General features: G+C 31.5%; 2 protein-coding genes and 1 non-coding gene across 3 annotated transcripts; 2 read left to right on the forward strand and 1 right to left on the reverse strand.

Moving 5' to 3' along the window:
• The first annotated feature begins 7,502 nt into the window (after positions 1-7,502).
• On the forward strand, positions 7,503-10,896 carry LOC105170777 (UDP-D-apiose/UDP-D-xylose synthase 2). The gene is made up of 9 exons (XM_011091686.3): positions 7,503-7,891; positions 8,443-8,535; positions 8,642-8,749; positions 9,404-9,518; positions 9,602-9,735; positions 9,822-9,923; positions 10,003-10,095; positions 10,216-10,351; positions 10,439-10,896. The coding sequence occupies exons 1-9, from the start codon at positions 7,622-7,624 to the stop codon at positions 10,549-10,551; spliced, it is 1,164 nt and encodes a 387-aa protein (XP_011089988.1). The 5' UTR covers positions 7,503-7,621; the 3' UTR covers positions 10,552-10,896.
• A 441-nt stretch (positions 10,897-11,337) lies between these two features.
• TRNAR-UCU (transfer RNA arginine (anticodon UCU)) lies at positions 11,338-11,410 on the reverse strand. Its single transcript has one exon. It is a non-coding gene; the product is annotated as a tRNA-Arg (tRNA).
• A 1,168-nt stretch (positions 11,411-12,578) lies between these two features.
• On the forward strand, positions 12,579-17,675 carry LOC105170778 (BTB/POZ domain-containing protein At3g44820). The gene is made up of 4 exons (XM_011091687.3): positions 12,579-13,631; positions 14,224-14,293; positions 14,782-15,990; positions 16,540-17,675. Exons 1-4 carry the CDS (start codon positions 13,582-13,584, stop codon positions 17,095-17,097), a joined length of 1,887 nt encoding a protein of 628 aa, XP_011089989.1. The 5' UTR covers positions 12,579-13,581; the 3' UTR covers positions 17,098-17,675.
• Positions 17,676-20,153: the final 2,478 nt, after the last annotated feature.

Genomic DNA, 20,153 nt, shown 5'->3' on the forward strand with positions numbered 1-20,153 from the left:
GGCCACATCCAAGATTTGTTGTGCCCATTTCATATGAATGTAATCTCAACAGATGAGAATAAACAACAAATGGGAATCCCTTCTGATTCAAGATGGCATGCAGATGTTAGTTTGGGTGAAATTGATGATACTGTTTCAAAATACGAAATTATACTTTTTTCTCCAATAAATTTAAAATTATACTTAAAGTCCCTCCGAAAAATTTTCTTTTATACCTGACACCATTCCGTTAGGATTCGGACGAAAAATATTGACACTAATAAAAAAATTACATAAATTTTTAATTATGCCATCATTTAAAATCACCATATATATTTTTGGACTTATAAAGGGATAAATGTAATGTTCATATATGGAGTGAAATTAACATTATTACATGGTTTCCTTTATAAGTACAAAACTATACATGGGAATGTTAAATGAAGGGTAAAATTAGAAATTTATATAAGTTTTTTGTTAATGTCATCATAATTTTTTTCCAAATTCTAACAAAAGGGGTTGGTTAGGTGTAAACAGTAAATTCTCGAAAAAAGATGTAAGTGTAATTTTAAAACTTCTCTAGGAAAAAGTATAATTTTAAATTTTACATAGGATTTATACATAATTAACCCTCCGAAATATCTTACAAGATGTTTCAAATTTTGAAAGACACTTTTAATTTTAATAATGATAATAACATGTTGGCAATACTCTCTTTTTTTATACAACTACTTTAAGAATTTATTTTAAAATAAAATTTAAAATTTTATAAATACCAAAAATATTTATATATAATATTTACGAGTTTTTAAAATCTTTTAAATAAATTTAACCAAGCATCCTATTGATAACAAGTTCGGAGTCCTATATATATGTATCCCATTCCTTTAATGTCTGTTGTTTTGAGGTCAAATTTTAACACAGCAGTTGCATGAAATTTAGACTCCTAATTAAGTTGTCTGACAAAGATTTTAGACACCTAAATGAGATTTTTGTCCAAAGAAATGGCAGTAGTTCCAACTACATTCACTGGCGTGTCTTCCTCAACCTCTATCTTGAGCTGGACTGGCTTGTAAGAAACGTTCTCTCCTCTCAATAAAATTAGGCTAATTGAATTTTATCTTTCTAGAAATATTAATAGACAAAAAATTCTTTAAATTTATACCACTTAATCTATTGTCTGTTTATATAAACTATCTATGCCCTTTACATAATACGCGTAATCCACCAGAGACGTCAATATCATCTACATAAATCACTCCTTCTTTTTAAAAAAATTACATATACAACCCTAAATAATAGTGATTTATATAAACATACCATATATAAGGGGTGTAAATATAATTATTCAAAAAAAAAAAAAGAAAAAAAACTTATCGTCTACCTCGTCAAAAGGGAACTGCATTGTGTTATTTATTTATTTATTTATTTTGCGCCACACGATTTAGATGCATTTGTGAATAATTATTTAAGGTTGCAAGCTGTATATGAGTGTCTTGTTTTAGCTTCTTAAACTTGTAAATGGATGTGCTCTTAATCACTCCTACTTGAGGCCAGGTAGGTCAGTTGAACTTTTGTGGGTGTTTGGCTAATTTTATTTAAAATATTCTAAAAGTTTATATACTTTATTACTAATCGTCGTTTGTGAGTAAAAAATATTTTTTTTTTTCATATTAGTACGTATATATAGAGGGTTAAATGTAATTTACTTCTTGTGATATGTAAAATGAGCAAATACCTCTTGTGATAAAAGAATCAGCAAATTACCCCCCTTAGTTTAAAAAGATGAAACAAATTACCCTATATCAATGGTTTAGATAGGGTGTAATTTGCTTCATTTTCTAACACATGGGGCTAATTTGCTATTTTATTTTTCATAATGAGTTTTTTTGCTCGTTTCTCAAATTACAGAGGCTAAATTCCATTTTTGTATATATATATATAAATAGAAGAGAGAGAGAGAAAGATAAAAATGTGTTTGTTTTTAGAGTTCTTGATATGTTTGATTTTGTACTTTGAATTAGTGTAACATAAATAAAAATAATTTAACAAAGCAGAATAAATTGTGTTGTTTTGCAAAAACATTTAAATATGTTAGTTGATTTCTGAATAATTAAAAAACAAAAACAAAAACAAATGAAATATGTAAATATATATAGAGAGAGTGGTGTTATATTATTATACTTTTTCCTTATAAGTACAAAAGTCTTACATAGGACTATTAAATAAAGTGTAAAATTAAAATTTTATATATTTATTTTACTAATGCCGACATTTTTCATCCATCCTCTAGCTTAAGGAGGTCATGTGTAAATCGTGAATTTTTTAAGGGGGTGTAATTATAATTTTAATTTTTTTTTAAAAAAAATATAATTTGCATTTCGTAGGAGCGTAAGCGTAATTAATTATTTTTAAAATGAAAGAATTAACCCCCATAGCATTGGTGGTGTACTATACACGTCTTGGGTGAGATTTTAATTGATAGTTAAAACTAAATATTATTTTATTTTTAAATATATATATAATAATAATAATACTATTATAAATAATATAATTTTTATGAGAATATATTTTTACCAAAAACGTATAACCTTCACCCCGTCCCCATCGTCCTCCCTCCCCATCCTCGTTGCCGTCAGCTTCTTCTGTCCCCTTTTTCTATATATATATTTGTGTGTATATATAATTATAAATTATATATAATATATTAGTTATCATAACTTTTTATTAAATTGTGATAAATATATCTTTTTAAATCTATATTGTCAATTTAGTTAAATTTGAGCCTTATAAATCTACTTTTATAATTAAAAAATAAAAATAATGAAAATATTAAAGAAAAGTACGTAAATTACAACAAAATTGCATTAGGTGGTGAATTTGTCTATTTTAAAAAATATATAGAAATAATTTAATATTTATTTTTATATAAAAATAATTCACTCATTTATAATATTATAAAAAATAAATTGCATTAAACTCAAAAATTAATCAAGTAGCTGATGCATTAGCAGGCAGGTCATACGTCTTTTAGACTTTAAATATAGGCCATCTTTGAATAGGCACCTCTTGTCGATGAGCTAGACCCATAGACAACCTTAATGAAAAGCGGCTGATTTGGGACACGGAGAGTGAAAGCGGCCAGAACAGTTTAATAAACGCATAGCAATTCTACTATGCTATGCGCATGAACTGGTATAGTGTGCTCTATTAGATAGGGCCTAAATTGCATACGTGGTTCCACAAAAAAGAGTCGGTGTCTCTTTTTATCTCATAATTTATAAAATTTCATTTTTTTTGTTCCAAACATTGAAAACAGTTGAAAAGTTGGTTCCGTTAGCAAATTTTTTTTTTTTTAACGAAAAGTTGCAAAGTGTCTTTAATTTGTCAACTAACTCATTTTTCTGGCCTTATTGCGTGTTGGGGGAAAATCTACTGTCAAAATGATCCCCTCTCTCCCTTTTCTGTACTTTCTTTATTTTTGTATTTTTTAATAATAATTTGTAGCGTAAAAAATTAAGAATATTTCAACCTGTTTTTCTTATAATAAAATATTGTGGTGTTGTGCTTAAAATGAAACTGCAAAAAATATAGACTAATGCAAAAAAAAAAAAGTATATGAGATTTTCAATAGGATTAAATACACTTTGCACCCCTAACTATGCATAAAGTGCATTTACATCCCTAAATTATAAAACGTGACAAAATGGCCCCTCATAATATACATTATTTTTTTATGAAGAAAATGCCCTTATTATTTACACCCCTAAAATATCTATTACAATCATTCTCTAAATATAATCTGAATTATTATAAATTTTTTTATTTAAAATAAACACTACCAAAATTTATATTTTTTATATTGAGTATAAAATCTATATAAACTTCATAAATTTATAATTTTTATATTTTTTACACAATTGGTACAAAAGTTACATATTTTTGCATGTATTGTTATATATATTGATTTTTTAAAATAAATTATCAATACAAATTTAAAATATTATATCGAACATATATATAATGCAAAATATGCAAATCTATAATATAATTAATATATAACATTCTATATTTTTTTAAGTAATGATATGATATATTTTATTATGTGGGCATGTAATTCAATAAAAATTTATGAGTTATATAACATATTTTTTCTATAATATTATATGCATTATGTATAGACACATAATTATATATACATTTCAACATAATTTATTTACTTTGTAAAATATATTTACATATATTGAGCTTATAAATACTTTTTGTGTTCCATAATTTCTAAGAACTTATAAATTATAAATATTATTTTTAAAATAAAATATGAGTAAATTTTAAATCACTAAAAATAGTTTGGGGGAGATATTTTGATAAAACATATTTTAGAAAGTGGAATAAAAAAGTATCGGGATAAGTGAGAAGGGCATTTTTATCTTATTAATGCCAAATTATATGTCATGGGTGTTTTTATTACTTTTCATACTTTATGGGTATAAATGAGACAAGATGCATAGTGCAGGGATGCAAAGTGCATTTAATCTTTTTTAACATTATCAACAAAACAAAACACCATACTCAATACACAAAGCAATAGGGATTGCTCAAAAAGAAATAAACAGTAGCATAATTACCTAAACGTACAATTGAGATTTCAATATTGAGCAGCTCATATATAAAACAATGTATAGACTTCACAAAAATCAACTATAGACTTCACATAAACCTTACAATTATGCATCACATGCCCATTCATTGCTTGTAGTGGCCTTGAACTTCTTATTTACTTGAGCTTCCTTCATATCACTGTGTTCAAGTTGTTGAGCGTGACAAATTTAGATTGAAATATTTCTATTTTCTCACATTATAAATTATTAACCAAAAATACAAAAATAATGAAAGTACAAAAAAGGGGGAGAGGGGACTCATTTTAGCGGTAGATTTTCATTCAATTCATCACTCCACGTACAACAAGGTAAAAAAATGAGTTAGTTGACAAACTAACGACACTTTGCAACTTTCTATTAAAAATTAAAGGAAAGTTGCTAATGTGACCAACTTTGCAATTTTTATTAATATTTTGAGATAAAAAAACAATTTTTTGTAAATCATAAGACCAAAAAAGGCACCAATCCTTTTTTATGGGACCAAATATGCAATTAAGCCATTTGGTAGGACTTGATTTGTGTTGTGTGTCGGTGGAGAAATGAGAGAGGAGAATGGAGAAAGAAAGAGAAAGAAAAAGAAAGAAACGGAAAGAAAGAGGGAGAAAGAGATGGGCCTTTGTTGTATTATTATTTTTTTAAATTATGGGATGGAATCATCAAACTTTTACATAAATATAGTTAAAATTAATATATATTCACAATCTGCAAATTTATATATTTATAAATGTTAGTATAACATTGATATAACTATCATCTTACATTGTTGAACAACATGGGTTAGTCGGGCCATCAAAATTCATATCAAACCGTTAGATAGGATCAAACTTACAGAAACATATATTCGGTAAAGTTTTAAACTTATTGGATATACGGATGTCGAGATATTGTACTCGAAACATAAGATTAATTATTCAAAACGGTGTATCATTGAATTAGGCCATGTGATTTTAAATCATACCGTTTGATATATTCTACTGGATACAATCTTGTATATATTTAAATTTCGTATGAATCGGGTGCCCGAATTTTAAAATATCATAATTATTGATTAAACTTTTTATCTCATTATATATATATAATAAAATAATAATTAGAATTGTTCAACCATCATCATCATCACCATCATCATGATTATTATTATTATTATTATTAGATTAATTCATAGAAATTACTAAATTTTGACATAAATTTATAAATAATAAAAAATCATAAGTGAATTGCTTGTTAATTTAAAAAATTATAACATAGTACAAATATATATTAAAATATAATATAAAATTTATATATGTCATATTAAATAATAGTTTTAATTATAAAAAATATTATAATTTACTAAGTTATTGATTAAATTTATATTTGTATAAAGATTAAATGCATAAATAAAAGTACCATAGTTTATTATTATCCAAAATAAAATATATGATATCGATTAATAATAAAATAAAATATATAATATTGATTAATAATTATAATATATGGTCAATTTTAATTATAAAATTGATCAAATATTAAATATATAAAAAAATCAAAAATAAAAATATATATAAAAAATAAAAAAAATATAAAAGCTCACGAGCTCTCGACTCATCTGCCTTCCTAGATTATAGGGGTGTTGGCAAAAGCTTATTTTAAGCGTTCATTTATTGAAAATAATTTTAAAAATAATATATTTATTTTAAAAATATTTAAATTAAATTGATCTGAGTCTAAAGTTATAAATAATATTTTCTCCTAATTTATATAAATTATTGGTAAAATTATAAACATTAAGATGTTTTTTCAAATAGTCCTACCTCAATTTTTTGTTCACATTTAATTTTTATTTTCAAGCACCCTACAACTTATTTCCTCCAAAAAATAAAAACTAATGCAATTAACTCCAACAAATTTCAAAGTTAAAAAATTTATGTGTATATGAAGTGTAGTATGGAAATAATAGGACCGAAGCATTCTCGATATGTGTATATAATTTAAATTTTTATTATATCTATTAATTAAATAAAAATAGTAAAAGATAAATTTACAATTGATCAAAATTGATAAAATAAATTAATTTTAAATGTACATAAAAGTAATATAAGTAGTTAAATAAAGGGATGGTTGTTTGTGAACAATATAAGTAAAGCAAAGGTACTGACCTTCCAATTATTACTTATATTGGAAATTTTAACTTATCTTTCTCACTTGGGCTCACCTAAAATCCATTGTACAATTTAAATTCGCCTCGGATTTAAATGTTTAGTACTTAATTAATTACATGATATCCATATGAAGGTGATGAAATAAATACCTATTTGAATGCAACCACCGATGATCATTTATATATATGGAAGACTCTTGTCTAAATGTTTTTTTAATTATATATGCAGTTTGGATAATTTGTTATAAATTATTGTTGTCTTTCATATTTTATTTATATATGCACCTGAGGTAATAAAAATTTGTTCTTACATAGATTTATTAGCACCTCCCTCATGTTTGATGATATTATGTAATATTTAGATGCATGTTTGAAATTATTAATTTTACTCCTATTGTAATTTTTTATTTTTTTTTATAAAATTATAATTCATAATTCATAAAGATATTTTTATAAGTTTATTGTAAAAAATAAATTTAAATTTAAAAAAAATTAATGAATTGAGTTCGATATTGAATCCGTAAAATTAATTATATTAAGAATTTTTCAAATACTAAGTGTACCTACAATTATGCCATATTTCATATTCATCCTTAAAAATTTCCACGTGGCAGTTAAAGGCAGCGAGTAAGTACATGAACTGGCGAGCGAGTAGAAATAACATCCCCAGGGCCACAGATTCTTGGAACCTCCCTCCCTCCCTCCCTTTTCCAGCTTTAAATATCTCCGCTCTTCCCTTCTAAATTCCCTCAAAATCTCACCTGAAATTCACACGCACTGACGTTACTACATAAATCCTCGAGAGCAGCAGTGAGTAGAAGTTTCTTGGTGCGGGAAAGAGATGGCCAATGGCAGAGTAGATCTGGATGGTAACCCGATAAAGCCAATTACGATATGCATGATCGGCGCCGGAGGTTTCATCGGCTCGCATCTTTGCGAGAAGCTCATGTCCGAGACGCCGCATAAGGTGCTGGCTGTGGATGTGTATGATGACAAGATCAAACACTTGCTTGAGCCTTCCTCCCTCCCATGGGCCGACCGCATCCAGTTCCACCGAATTAATATCAAGAATGACTCTCGCCTCGAAGGCCTTATTCGCATGGCGGATCTTGTAATTTTCCGGACGCTTCTTGCCCTTAATTTCCGCATTTCTGTGAATGAGTTTGGTTTTAGGCTGTGCCTAAATTCGGATCTGGATTTGTGATTATTTGAGTTTTTTTGTTTCCATTTGATCTTTTCATTTCTGCTCGTTGTCGTTGCTTTGAATTCCCTGCTTTGGTTTTAATGGTGCGAGGTTTTTGGTAAGCTATAATGGAACTGAATTTTGGCATGTTTCACTATTACTGGGTTTGTTTCTGAGTTTGGAGTTTATTTAGATCTTGGTAGGAACTTCTGGATCTCTGCGGATCTGAATTTAGTTTTTCTATGTAAGACTAGTCTAGTTTAATCAATCTGTTCTTTCTTCCACCATGGTTGTTTCATTCTTGCTTTGTAGTATACCAGCTTCATTGTCAGTAATTCTATACTATTGGTCTTACGAAGTCTTGCTCAGTGGTTTTTCCTACTTATTTCTAGCTGGACCACTAATGTGATTGTTTTAATAGTTTGTATAAGTTGCAAACTTTGACCTGGACTAAATCTAGATGTTTTCTTGTGGCGTAGACCATAAACCTCGCTGCTATCTGCACTCCAGCAGATTACAATACTCGTCCTCTCGACACAATTTACAGCAATTTCATTGATGCCCTCCCTGTGGTAAGTTGTTTCGTATCAGTACAGCTTTGCTTTTTAATTATTCTGGTCATAAGATTTAACTAAATATATCTTGATTTTTGAAGTTGATTGATTTTTGTGGGTTTAGGTTAAATACTGTTCCGAAAATGGCAAGCGTCTCATACATTTCTCCACTTGTGAAGTTTACGGGAAAACAATTGGTTGCTTTTTACCCAAAGATAGCCCATTACGGCAGGTGAGCCTTTGCTTTTATTTCCTCCAACTTGCATTAGATTTCTAGAGTGGAGGATCAGGGGTTTGATTTACCCACCCTGAGTTGTTAATTAGAAGTATTTTTCACATTTCAATTTGAGTATTTTGTCATACTGATAACACTGATAGATAGATATAGGTCGGCTGCACTAGTTTTTATGTCATTCCTCCCATTTTTTCTTTACGGATTCTGAAACTGTTGTTTTCTCTTGGTGATAATCCTTTTAATATGCTCACCGATAATCATCTTTGAGAGGTAAGAGAAAATCTGCTTGATGTGAAGGGACCTTTTCTGAATCTTATATTGCCTTAAAAGCTTAGCATAATACATGTCTAACCTTTTCTCAAGTGTAATCTTATGGTAGTGGGAGGTCATAACAAGATGGGGCTTATCAGAAAGAAATTGTAACGTAATTATTACAGAATTTATGCCTTGTGTATCCATCATATGTTACAAAAATATGTAATCATTTGAGGAGCAAAGTTCGCTTCGGCGATAGCTTACAGTAAGCTTTTTTGTTCTCCATGAAGTTTCAGCTTACGGAATAGTATAACCAGAGGATTACATTTCTGTTTGGCTTTGGTTAGATAGGTTGTTAAAGAAAATTCTGAATCACCATTCACCTTCTTGCATCAGGACCCTGCTTACTATGTTCTTAAGGAAGATGCCTCCCCTTGCATTTTTGGGTCTGTTGAGAAGCAGAGGTGGTCGTATGCATGTGCAAAGCAGTTAATTGAGAGGTTGATCTATGGTAATGGTCTTGTATTTTTTGGTAGTTCAATGTTATAATTGACACTGCATTTTTTATGTTCTACTTATATTCCTGTTCAACAGCTGAGGGTGCTGAGAATGGCCTCGAATTTACAATTGTGAGGCCCTTCAACTGGATTGGTCCTAGGATGGATTTCATACCAGGAATTGATGGTCCGAGTGAGGGTGTTCCGAGAGTTCTGGCCTGCTTTAGCAATGTAAGATCATTTTTACTTGCTACTTAATTGCATCGTTTTAGGTATTTAAGCTATCCCATCTCCCATTTACCCTCTCTTTTTCTCAGAATCTCTTACGGCGTGAACCTCTGAAGCTTGTGGATGGTGGCCAATCACAGAGAACCTTTGTCTATATTAAGGATGCCATTGAAGCTGTTCTGTTGATGATTGTCTGTTCTATGCTTCTCTTCCTAACATTTTTTGACATAAATCTGTAGAATTGTAGTTTAATGGAGTGACATTTCTCAGGAAAACCCAGCCAGGGCAAATGGTCAGATATTTAATGTGGGCAACCCTAACAATGAAGTTACAGTCAGACAACTTGCTGAAATGATGACTGAGGTAATCCAGATCTATAGCTGTTAAGCGTTTCATGTACTATTTTTCTCTTGTCTTCCGAATGTAAAATTCTGTATTTGGTAATTAATTCTTCCAATTCCTCTTTTTATTGCATGCTTGCAGGTTTATGCAAAGGTCGCCGGAGAATCTCCACTAGACACACCTACAGTTGATGTAAGCTCGAAAGAATTCTACGGTGAAGGATACGATGATAGTGATAAGAGAATTCCGGACATGACCATAATCAATAGACAACTTGGTAAAGTGTCATTCTCTTGTAGCAAAAACAATTACTTGTTGGAACTATCCTCTTTCTGACCTTTCCCTTCTATTAAATATTTCTCAGGGTGGAATCCAAAGACTTCGCTATGGGATTTGCTCGAATCCACTCTTACTTACCAACACAGGACATACGCGGAAGCCATAAAGAAGGCTACTTCAAAAGTGGTGGCAAGTTAAGCGACCATACGGCATTCATTCGCCTTCATTCACTTCTATTTAGCGCAGCCCTTTCAATTCTTTCTCAAGGATCTCTCAGTATATCAATATACGGTTCCTATTCTTCCTCTCGGATTTCAGTAATCTACAGCTCTAGCTTAACGACCTTGTATGCCCAATCCACCAGGGAATCCGTTATATTTTGCTGAACGTGCCATTAGACTTTGGATATGAGGAAAGGCGACCAACATTTTTCGTTTAGGTGGTGGTGATAGTGTCCTATTCTTTGTTTTCGTACAAGGAGCATGTTGTATCATTGTGTTCAAACTTCCCAGTCATGATATCTTATAATTGATTGTTAATTTATATATTTTCTAAAAGAATTAAACTCTTTTACTTCTGTAGCCTGCACCATATATACTCTATGCTTTTCTGAGATGATAAGCAATCCTCCTTCCCCATAAGAAAAATAAGTTGATGATCCAGTTGGGATGATAAATTTGTGCAAGCTGGAGTTGAAAGGCTCAAATCTTGCTGTAGGAACAAATATACAACTTGTGGTAAGGATTCCTTGAAGAATACTGATATATAAAAATGGGGACAAAGCAAATTTCTGAAAAGTAGAAGTGGACTGGTGGTGAAGTGGAAACAAAACAAAGTGGGGTAGCAGCAGAATTAGACCTCTGTAAAATACTCTGCATTTGATTTGTAGCGGCCCAAACCAATTGGACCCATCAGAAAATAGAGGTAGCACAGATTTTGGTGAATAACACTGAAAAGGTCCAAAACCTAAGAAAGTAAGAAAATCACGCCTGGTGGGACTCGAACCCACAATCGTCTGATTAGAAGTCAGACGCCTTATCCATTAGGCCACAAGCGCTTCCTGGCATTTTACATCAACAAACATTCCAAGTTTTCAATTTTGTTTTGGGGTGGTTTATGGAAAAAGAGAGAGACAAACAAAGATAATAAGTTAGAGATAGTGTATATGTTTGGATTTGTTTTTGGATATAATATAAAATAAGTATGATATGTTTAATGTTGATTAATGAGAGACAAAAAGTATTATTCATTTTCAGATCATATCTCTTTTATATATATTATTATATATATGTATGAATATGTATTTAATTTATTTAGTTGTTTGTGGATTAAAATAAATTATATTTTCTAATTATATATGTACAGTTGGACTATAGATGCACAAAATCAAACAAAACACTTAAAAATAAATTTGAAAACAATAAAATAAAATGACCCAAACACACAAATTTTTTTGCCCATCTTTAAAATGAGCCAAAAATAAAAACAAACATAATAGAAGCATGTTTTGTTCCAGGCACTTTATAGCTTTCAGTTTCCTACCTTAGAAGCAAAGCAAAGTTGGATTTCTTCATGCCCAATTACAAAATCACCTCATCATCAATCACACTACTACATCAATGTATATACTTAATCAATGAGTTTTTCTTTTCCGTACAAGCGCTCGTACACACTAAAAATTTTATTACGATGCCTTCAAATTTTGTGCATGAATCGTTTGATTGTTTCGTTTAAATATATTTAATCAATAATGGTTTAGATTGGAATTTCATATTTGTCATTTTTATGTGACTTTATTTCTTATTATTCTTTTTAATTATTGATTAAAAATGAATGATTGATATATATAATTATACGCAATTATTGTTTTTTATCACAAAGAAAAAGGGAATATGCATTCAAATATTAATTTTTTTTTTTTGTCAGAGTTTATCGAATCCAACTTTTCATATGTGGATTTATGTTTATTACGTAAAATTTGATTTTAAGATAAATTATAACCACATTTTTTGAACTACAACATAATTATAAATATATCCTCATTATTTGTGAAATTATTTTTTATTGACTTTAGTATTTTTTATCCAAAATCTAACAGAATAATCATATTTGTAAAAGAAGGATTTTTGAAAGGATATAAATGTAATTTTTATTTTTTTTAAGAAAAACATAATTTCATACGTTTAGAAGAATCTAATTGTAATAAGTCCTAAAGAGTATGGATAGATTTAAAAATTGAAAAATGGGAGAAGAAGTATCTCTAAATTCTCTTCGCATGCGTGCCCAGCACAATACCCGAAGCCTCGCTCTCCTTGGATCCATGTCCTCTGGATTTTCGCCCGCACCACCCGTTCGACAAAAAGCCACACCCAAACGTTACATCATATTTTTAATCTCTCTCATGATTAGCCATGTCTTATTGTCTGGCTGTAACTCTACTCTAAGCCCATTGTTCTTTGGCCGGCTAAATTCCCTGTTACATAGCGTGTCAGCACATGGAAAAATAGGTGCAAACACGCGCAAATTTGTAGATTTTGGAGATATAGAGAAGTGGGTCAAACTCAAAATAGTTCAGATATCCAAACGGAAATGGATTTTGGGGCAAGCTCGAATCTTTATAGAAACTAGTATAAACGTTTTCATTTTTTTCACCTTCTCATATATTTTTAACTGTGTTTTTCTATATAGATGTATATATAAAGTAGAATAGAGTAAGGTACTTGCCATACTGTTGCTGTCTTTAGGAACAATGGGTTGGACTTTTCATGAGCAAGAACATGGAGAGCACAGCAGGGCTGTAAAGAGAGAGTCTTTATGACTCATCATTGCTGTTTGTTTTTGCTAATGAGTATGACCAAAAGTTGACTCGGTAAACTCTGGGCTTATCTCACTTGTTTTTTTTTTATTTATTTCTTTTTCTTTCATTGAGAACGGGGTATTTGTGGTTGAGATGGTTGGTGGGCTGCCCCATTTTGTGGGGTTTGTTTATTAGTGTATGCTTAATTAATGAAGTGCTGAGCTGTGGGAATAATAATATCAGGTTCTCTGTTGTTTGAAATGAATTGATTGAAATGAAGGGATGCTTTTATGGCTTGGGTTTGTAAGAGAGAGAGAGAGAGAGGGAATTTGAATTGAATTAGACATTTATTTGAGAGGAGGAGGACTGACACGAAGTGAGTCTTTTCTGTGAACGAAAGAAAAGAGGCTGCGTCTGAAATTTGCCTATTGATGGCTCCTGCTGGGAAAATTTCTGGATTCCACCGTGAAGGAAATGACTGGTATTCCCCCCCCCCCCCCCCCCTTCTCTCTCTTTCTCTCTGCTGCTCTTTTCTTTCTATGCATTTCTATTCATTTCTTGATCATCCATGAACTCTGAATCCCACGCCAAGCAAAACCAGAGAGAGATGGAGAGATATTGCTGTATTATACTCAAAATGTATGAATTCAAGCTTTAAGTAATCTGTTTTAGTCGGATTATTTAGCTGACTTATAAAAATATGCATATGGGATTTCCTACAATTATCTGCAGGGTAATATATATTTATATATTGATGCTAAAGTAAAATAGAAGTGTTTCATAAACCATTTGCCAAGGTCATGCTGGATCATAAGTCCAGCTCTGTTTATATTTTTTACTTAGTAGGTCTGGTTGGGAGTCTGCAGAAGGTTTGGATGGGCTTCTAAGTTGTGTATTCAGCAGCAATTCAGATTTTCACGTGATTAATTGAGTTTTGGAAGGTCTGCTGACTTGGAATTTTCCATCATGGATGAGATATATGACACTATGCATTAAAAACAAAAAGGAAAAGAAAATTATTATATAATTAGATGTTATGGGTTTCACAATGTGAACTATTTGTTTAATGCCAGGTTCTGCAATGCAAGTTTGCGAAGTGATATTACAGTGGTGGTGGATGAAGTGAACTTCCATCTTCACAAGGTATCTCATATGTACATCGCAGCCTAGTACTAAATGAAAGAAATCTAATTGTTTACAATTCTTGTATTGGCTTCTTGCTGATTGTGCTTTGGGGAATATAGTCACATTTTCTGGCGGATTTTTCCAGTATGTGAATGTAAGATGCAGTTACATACAAATAAGTGCCTGTTTCTAGAAATGCTTAAAGCTGGGGAGGCTACCGATCAGTGATTGGGGTAAAAACTTGATAATTTGGCTTCTCTATTCTAAGCAAATTCTCAAATATATTAGGGCTATGAGTGATGAATAACTTATCAGGGGTATTGTCATTTGACATAGGTTTATTTTATTTGGAGACACCAAATTGTTAACGTTTTTCTACGGGTGCCTGTCTTTAGTATTTGTTGTGTGTAGTCATCTTTAATTTTGCAGGTATATTTTGGCAGTTTAGATTTTGATTTTCATCAGTTTCATGTTATATTGGAATCTGATAAAAATGTGTTCCCCAGTTTCCTCTTATTTCAAGATGTGGGAAGATAGCAACTATCTGTGAAGAATCTCAAAGTACCACTGAGGAGATATTGACAGTAACACTTGAAGAATTTCCTGGTGGTGCTGATACATTTTTCATTGTAGTCAAATTCTGTTACGGTGGCCGGGTAGAGTTCACACCTAGAAATGTAGTAATTTTGTATTGTGCAGCTGACTATCTTTGTATGACTGATGATTATGGTGAAGATAATTTACTGTCCAAGTCGGAGAGTTTCTTCCATAAGCATATTCTACGGAACTGGAAGGATTGCATTTTGGCTCTCCAAAGTTGTGAACCAGTTATTGCAAGAGCAGACAAACTTCAAATCATAAGTAGATGTATGAATGCTTTATCTGTGATGATTTGCACAGATCCCTCTTTATTTGGGTGGCCTATGATGATGTATGGCAGCCTGCAGAGCCCTGGAGGAAGCATTCTGTGGAACGGGATAAATACTGGTGCAAGGATCCAGAGTAATGAATCTGACTGGTGGTTTGAGGACATCTCTTATCTCTGCTTTGAGTTGTTTGAGAGGTTAATTCAGACAATGGAAGCCAAAGGAATAACACCTGAAAATTTAGCACGTGCTATAATGTACTACTGTAAAAAATATCTTCCAGGGTTGGGCCGATGGCAGGGAGGCCAAAGTGGCATATCAAGATCAGTTGCTAGTTTCAGCATGACACCTGCCACTGTTAATCAGAGGGCACTCTTGGAAAGTGTTATCAAACTACTGCCTGAGAAGAAGGGTAAATCTTTTTGTCGTTTTTTACTTGGACTATTACGTGTTGCATTGATCTTGGGAGTTAACCACACATGCCAGGATTCTTTAGAAAGGAGAATAGGTGTACAGCTAGAGTTGGCGACCCTGGATAGTTTACTTATACCAAGTTATTCAGATTCTGATACTTTATATGACAGCGATTGTGTTGAAAGGATGATTCATCATTTTGTATCTTCTGAAACAAGTCTGACTTCTATATCTCCAACATCGTTTGACCTGGACACATCACCATCATTTGGACGCTTGAAGAGAGTTGCTAAATTGGTAGATAATTATATTGCAGAGGTCGCTTCTGATGTTAACTTGAAGCCGACAAAATTCCGGTCATTGGCAGAAGCATTGCCAGGATCTTCCCGATCTTTGCATGATGGGCTATACCGAGCACTAGATATATACTTTAAGGTTTGATTGACCTCCTTTACACGTTTTTGGTTTACCTTTGTGTTCCTTATGGCTTAAAATCTCCGTCTTTTTCCTTTGGTTAGGAGTTAAATGTCTCTTTTCTTTTTCTTCTTGCATGAAGGAATTGTTCATTTAAAAGACTTTTCTGCTCACCTGTGTGCACAAAATAGCATTCATGTGAGCAGTTGGATGACTTGTCTTTATATTTATACATTTTCTATAAGGTCCCTGATGAATTCAGTTGTTCAGTTCATCCTTTGACTTAGACCCTCAAGAAGACTATAGAATAAAATTATGACCGTCTAACTTGCACGGGTTGAGTTGTCTTTATATTCGTTCTATTCCCTAGTGAAAACTACAGGTGCTTCTATGCTCTTTTGCCAGTCAGAGAAAATCTGTCTCTATTCATGACAACTAATGGTTTTAGGCTTTCTGTAAATCTTGTTAGCCCATTCTCCATCAATAATTTAATGCAGAATTCTTTCGCTCCAGCAACTCCAGAGAAGCTTATCTGTTAGTTTTTGACAAATTTTTCATTAAATTGTGCAGTCACATTCCTGGCTCTCGGAGAAAGAGCGGGAGCAGCTCTGCAGCATCATTGATTTTCAGAAGCTCTCAATCGATGCTTGTGCCCATGCATCTCAAAATGAAAGGTTACCACTCAGAGTTGTATTACAAGTCTTGTTCTTTGAGCAGATGCAGTTGCGAACAGCTTTAGCCGGTTGCCTCCATCTTCTGGATACCGAAACTGCCCCCGCCGGTCCCAATGAAGCAACTGGCCAAAGAATCCAACGAGACGGATGGGTAACAGTGGTCCGTGAGAACCAGGTGCTGAAAACAGACATGGAAAGAATGAGGTCTAGAGTTGTTGAATTGGAAGAAGAATTCAGTCAAATAAAGGAGGAGATGAAAAAGGTGACCAAGTCACATAGTTACATCAGTTCTCCTCGCTTTCTTGCTAGAGGGATTGGATGCAAACTGCTTCCTCGCTCTTCAAATGTTGAGCATGACATCCTTGAGAGCACAGCACCCACTCCAAGAGCGTCAGTGGAACAGGCACAACCATCCACCCGTTCTCTTCATAGAAAAAGCTCTTCTCTTTTTTGAGTACGCTGGTCCAAGAATGCCATGTTTCTTGCTTCATGCTTCCAAGAAGTTGGCCATGGTAAAATTTGCTTTCTCAACGCTAGAGCAATTATGGGACAAGGGCTTATGAAACACAAGCTGGCAATACTTGCCTTCGTCCCCTCACATTGTGCAGGCGACAAATTTTGGCAATGGAGTATTCTTTTGCACCGGTAATGCTCTGTAGGCTACTTCATGGTAGCAAAACATAGTGGTAGATCACGAAAGGGCTGGGGCAAAAAGTCTAGTAGCATAGTGGCACTTCATTTTCTGTAATTCTGGAATCATTTTCTACTATCTACTAGGCCTTTTTCCCCGGTTTCGTCTAGCTCCTGCTTGCCCAGCTTCCATACCAGTATCTCACATTTCAATCCCAAAGGTTAGCACATTTACTTAGTGTCTCTCATATCCATGTTGTGACAGTTACATACAATTCAAACAAGATGAAATATAGCTTTGTAAAGCATAGGAAAAGGTGTGAATTTTAGTTCTTTGTTGAAAAATGATTGTACCTAACAGTGATTCATAGAGTTATAATTGAATTCTCTTTGTTTTTACTTCTTGATGCTTGCACCACATACTAACGGTATACTTCACTTGGGTAATATTCAAGTTGGCAGTATTTTCATATCTGATGATTCTTGACCCAAACAACGTTTGTTTTGATTTCCATTCATAAATTGATTTTTCGAATCATGTGAACCTATCTTATGTTTCAATTACAGCAGCCATATATATGTTCTATGTATAAATTTTTTTTCTTAAATATATAATAAATTGTATTTTAAATATGTGATCTATGTTTGATTGAATATAAGATGCAGTATCAATGTGGAATAGAGGAAGTAGATTCCTTATTTGCTGCAATCCCTTGAAAAATAAAATGTCTTCTCATATAAAATAAGTTGCAGCTATAGCTGATTTGTTTCTTTTTGTTCTGTTTTTTAACAATGAACCAGGATTATGGACAAAGAAATCTTTTCAAAAAATTTATATTCAGTAGGTAAGTTTTGGGTTCTAGAAATTAAAAAGTTTGTCAATATCAAATCATGGAAAAGTTGTCACAAGCTAAAGTTAGATAATTCAAATTGCCATCATCATCACAGCCCTTTTATTGGCCAAAGATCTTCCAGCTGTGGCCTACAAATTTCAAAAGGCCAACTTATAGTGGAAGTCTAAAAGGAGGATTTCTTTGTGCTCCCAGAAATGGAAAAAGCAACAACAAGTGGAAAGGAAAGGTAAAGAAAATAGTAATTAGATAGTTTGAGAAAACAACTCATGTAAGGCCCTGGTGGGGAAATAAAACTACAGTGAGTTAAGAGAGGGTGTTTGGCTAAATTTGTTTAAAATATTTTACAAGTTTATATATTTTGTAAGATATTGATGTGAGTTGTGATTCAATTGGTGTCCCATTGTGTGAAGTATTGTACGCTCTGGCTTCGTATAAACTTCATGAATTTGGTCTGAAAAGGCCTCTTACTAGAAAAAGGAAGTCTAGGGATTTATAAGCTACTAAAATTCTTCGTCTGCAATCAATGTGAACGCTTGCCTACATTATCAGTTGTTTTTCAAGCTTATAAGATATTATTAATGACAATTTTATAATTAATATGGTCAAAGTTGATGGGGTTTGTTTAGTTAATAACTCCTTACTTTTGCTTGAAGGAGCTTATACGTTTTCAATATTTTATTTTTTCATATTATTAATTCATCTAAAAGAAAGACTTACTAAACAATTTTAACATGTTACAAAATATATTAAATGGCTTATAAACTCACTCAAACACCCTCTGAATTATGTTGGCAAAAGAATTCTTATACCACTTTATAGTTAATTGATTTTAAATTGTTATATTGGTGAAATTGCTAGTAAGATTTTACTCAAGCAGCAAGATTGGTGCCATACAATCAAGATGTTTGAATGATTGAATCCCATAGATGTGGATGAATTCCTATTTTGATAATAATGTACTGGTTTTATGTTTTTTTTAAATGTATCGTCATTTAAAATTATTGATGTATTTAATTAATAGTTGAGATTTAAATACAACGAATAATATATATAAAAATCAACAAATATACGGTATACCTCTCCAAAAAAAAAAAAAAAAACCCCAACGAATATAACTTTAAAAAAAAGAACCCAACAAATGTATTTCACTTAATATTATTTATCATTTATGTATATATATTTTTATAACTTCAAAAAAAGTTAAAATGAATGCAATCCAAAAAATAAAAGTAAAATGGGCATGGACTAACCAATAGCATTCAATTCTTCCTTGCATTTACTATTGCTGTTGTGTCATTGTTCACCAATCAAAGAGAAAGAAACAAACGTCATTTAAAGACTAGTCGTTGCCTCAACCAAACACGTCATTAATGTTGATGCACCGGATTCGGGTTTGGATCTCACTCCATGACGGGGGTGGGGGCATTGAAATTAGGGATGTAACTATTTTTGGTGAGCTCAATCTCGATCTCGATTTTGTAATTTATGATTCGAGTTCAACGAGCTCTTATGATTCAATTTGAATTATATATAATGAGCTCAAGTTCAAGTTCGATCTGAAAAGCTTGAACTAAATATAATAATTTGTTTATTTTTTAATAAAACTATATTGTTGTAAATAAATAATATTAATGTTGTTATATTAATTTATAAAAATATTTAACATATGGTACAATATTTTAATTTATTGTTATAACTATAAATTATTAATTAATTTACTAGTAATATAAGTAGTAAAAATATAGAAAATATATATACATCAAATTATTAAAATACTTGTATATAATTTTATATAGTTATTAATATTAATAAACAAAATAAATATAAGTTATTTTTTAAAAGTTGTTGATCTTATTATATGCAAAAAAATATTTAAGAGACGAATATTTTTAACCAAAGTACAAAATATTTTTTAAAAATAATAATACCTCAATTTTATAAATACAGAATGGAACAATAATATGATTGAGAAATGATTTTTTTTAATAAATATATATGCGCATGTTTTAAGCATTAAAATATATAG

The sequence above is a fragment of the Sesamum indicum genome, linkage group LG9 (genome assembly GCF_026168435.1).
Source record: "Sesamum indicum cultivar Baizhima isolate 11 linkage group LG9, ASM2616843v1, whole genome shotgun sequence".
Lineage (NCBI taxonomy): Eukaryota > Viridiplantae > Streptophyta > Magnoliopsida > Lamiales > Pedaliaceae > Sesamum > Sesamum indicum.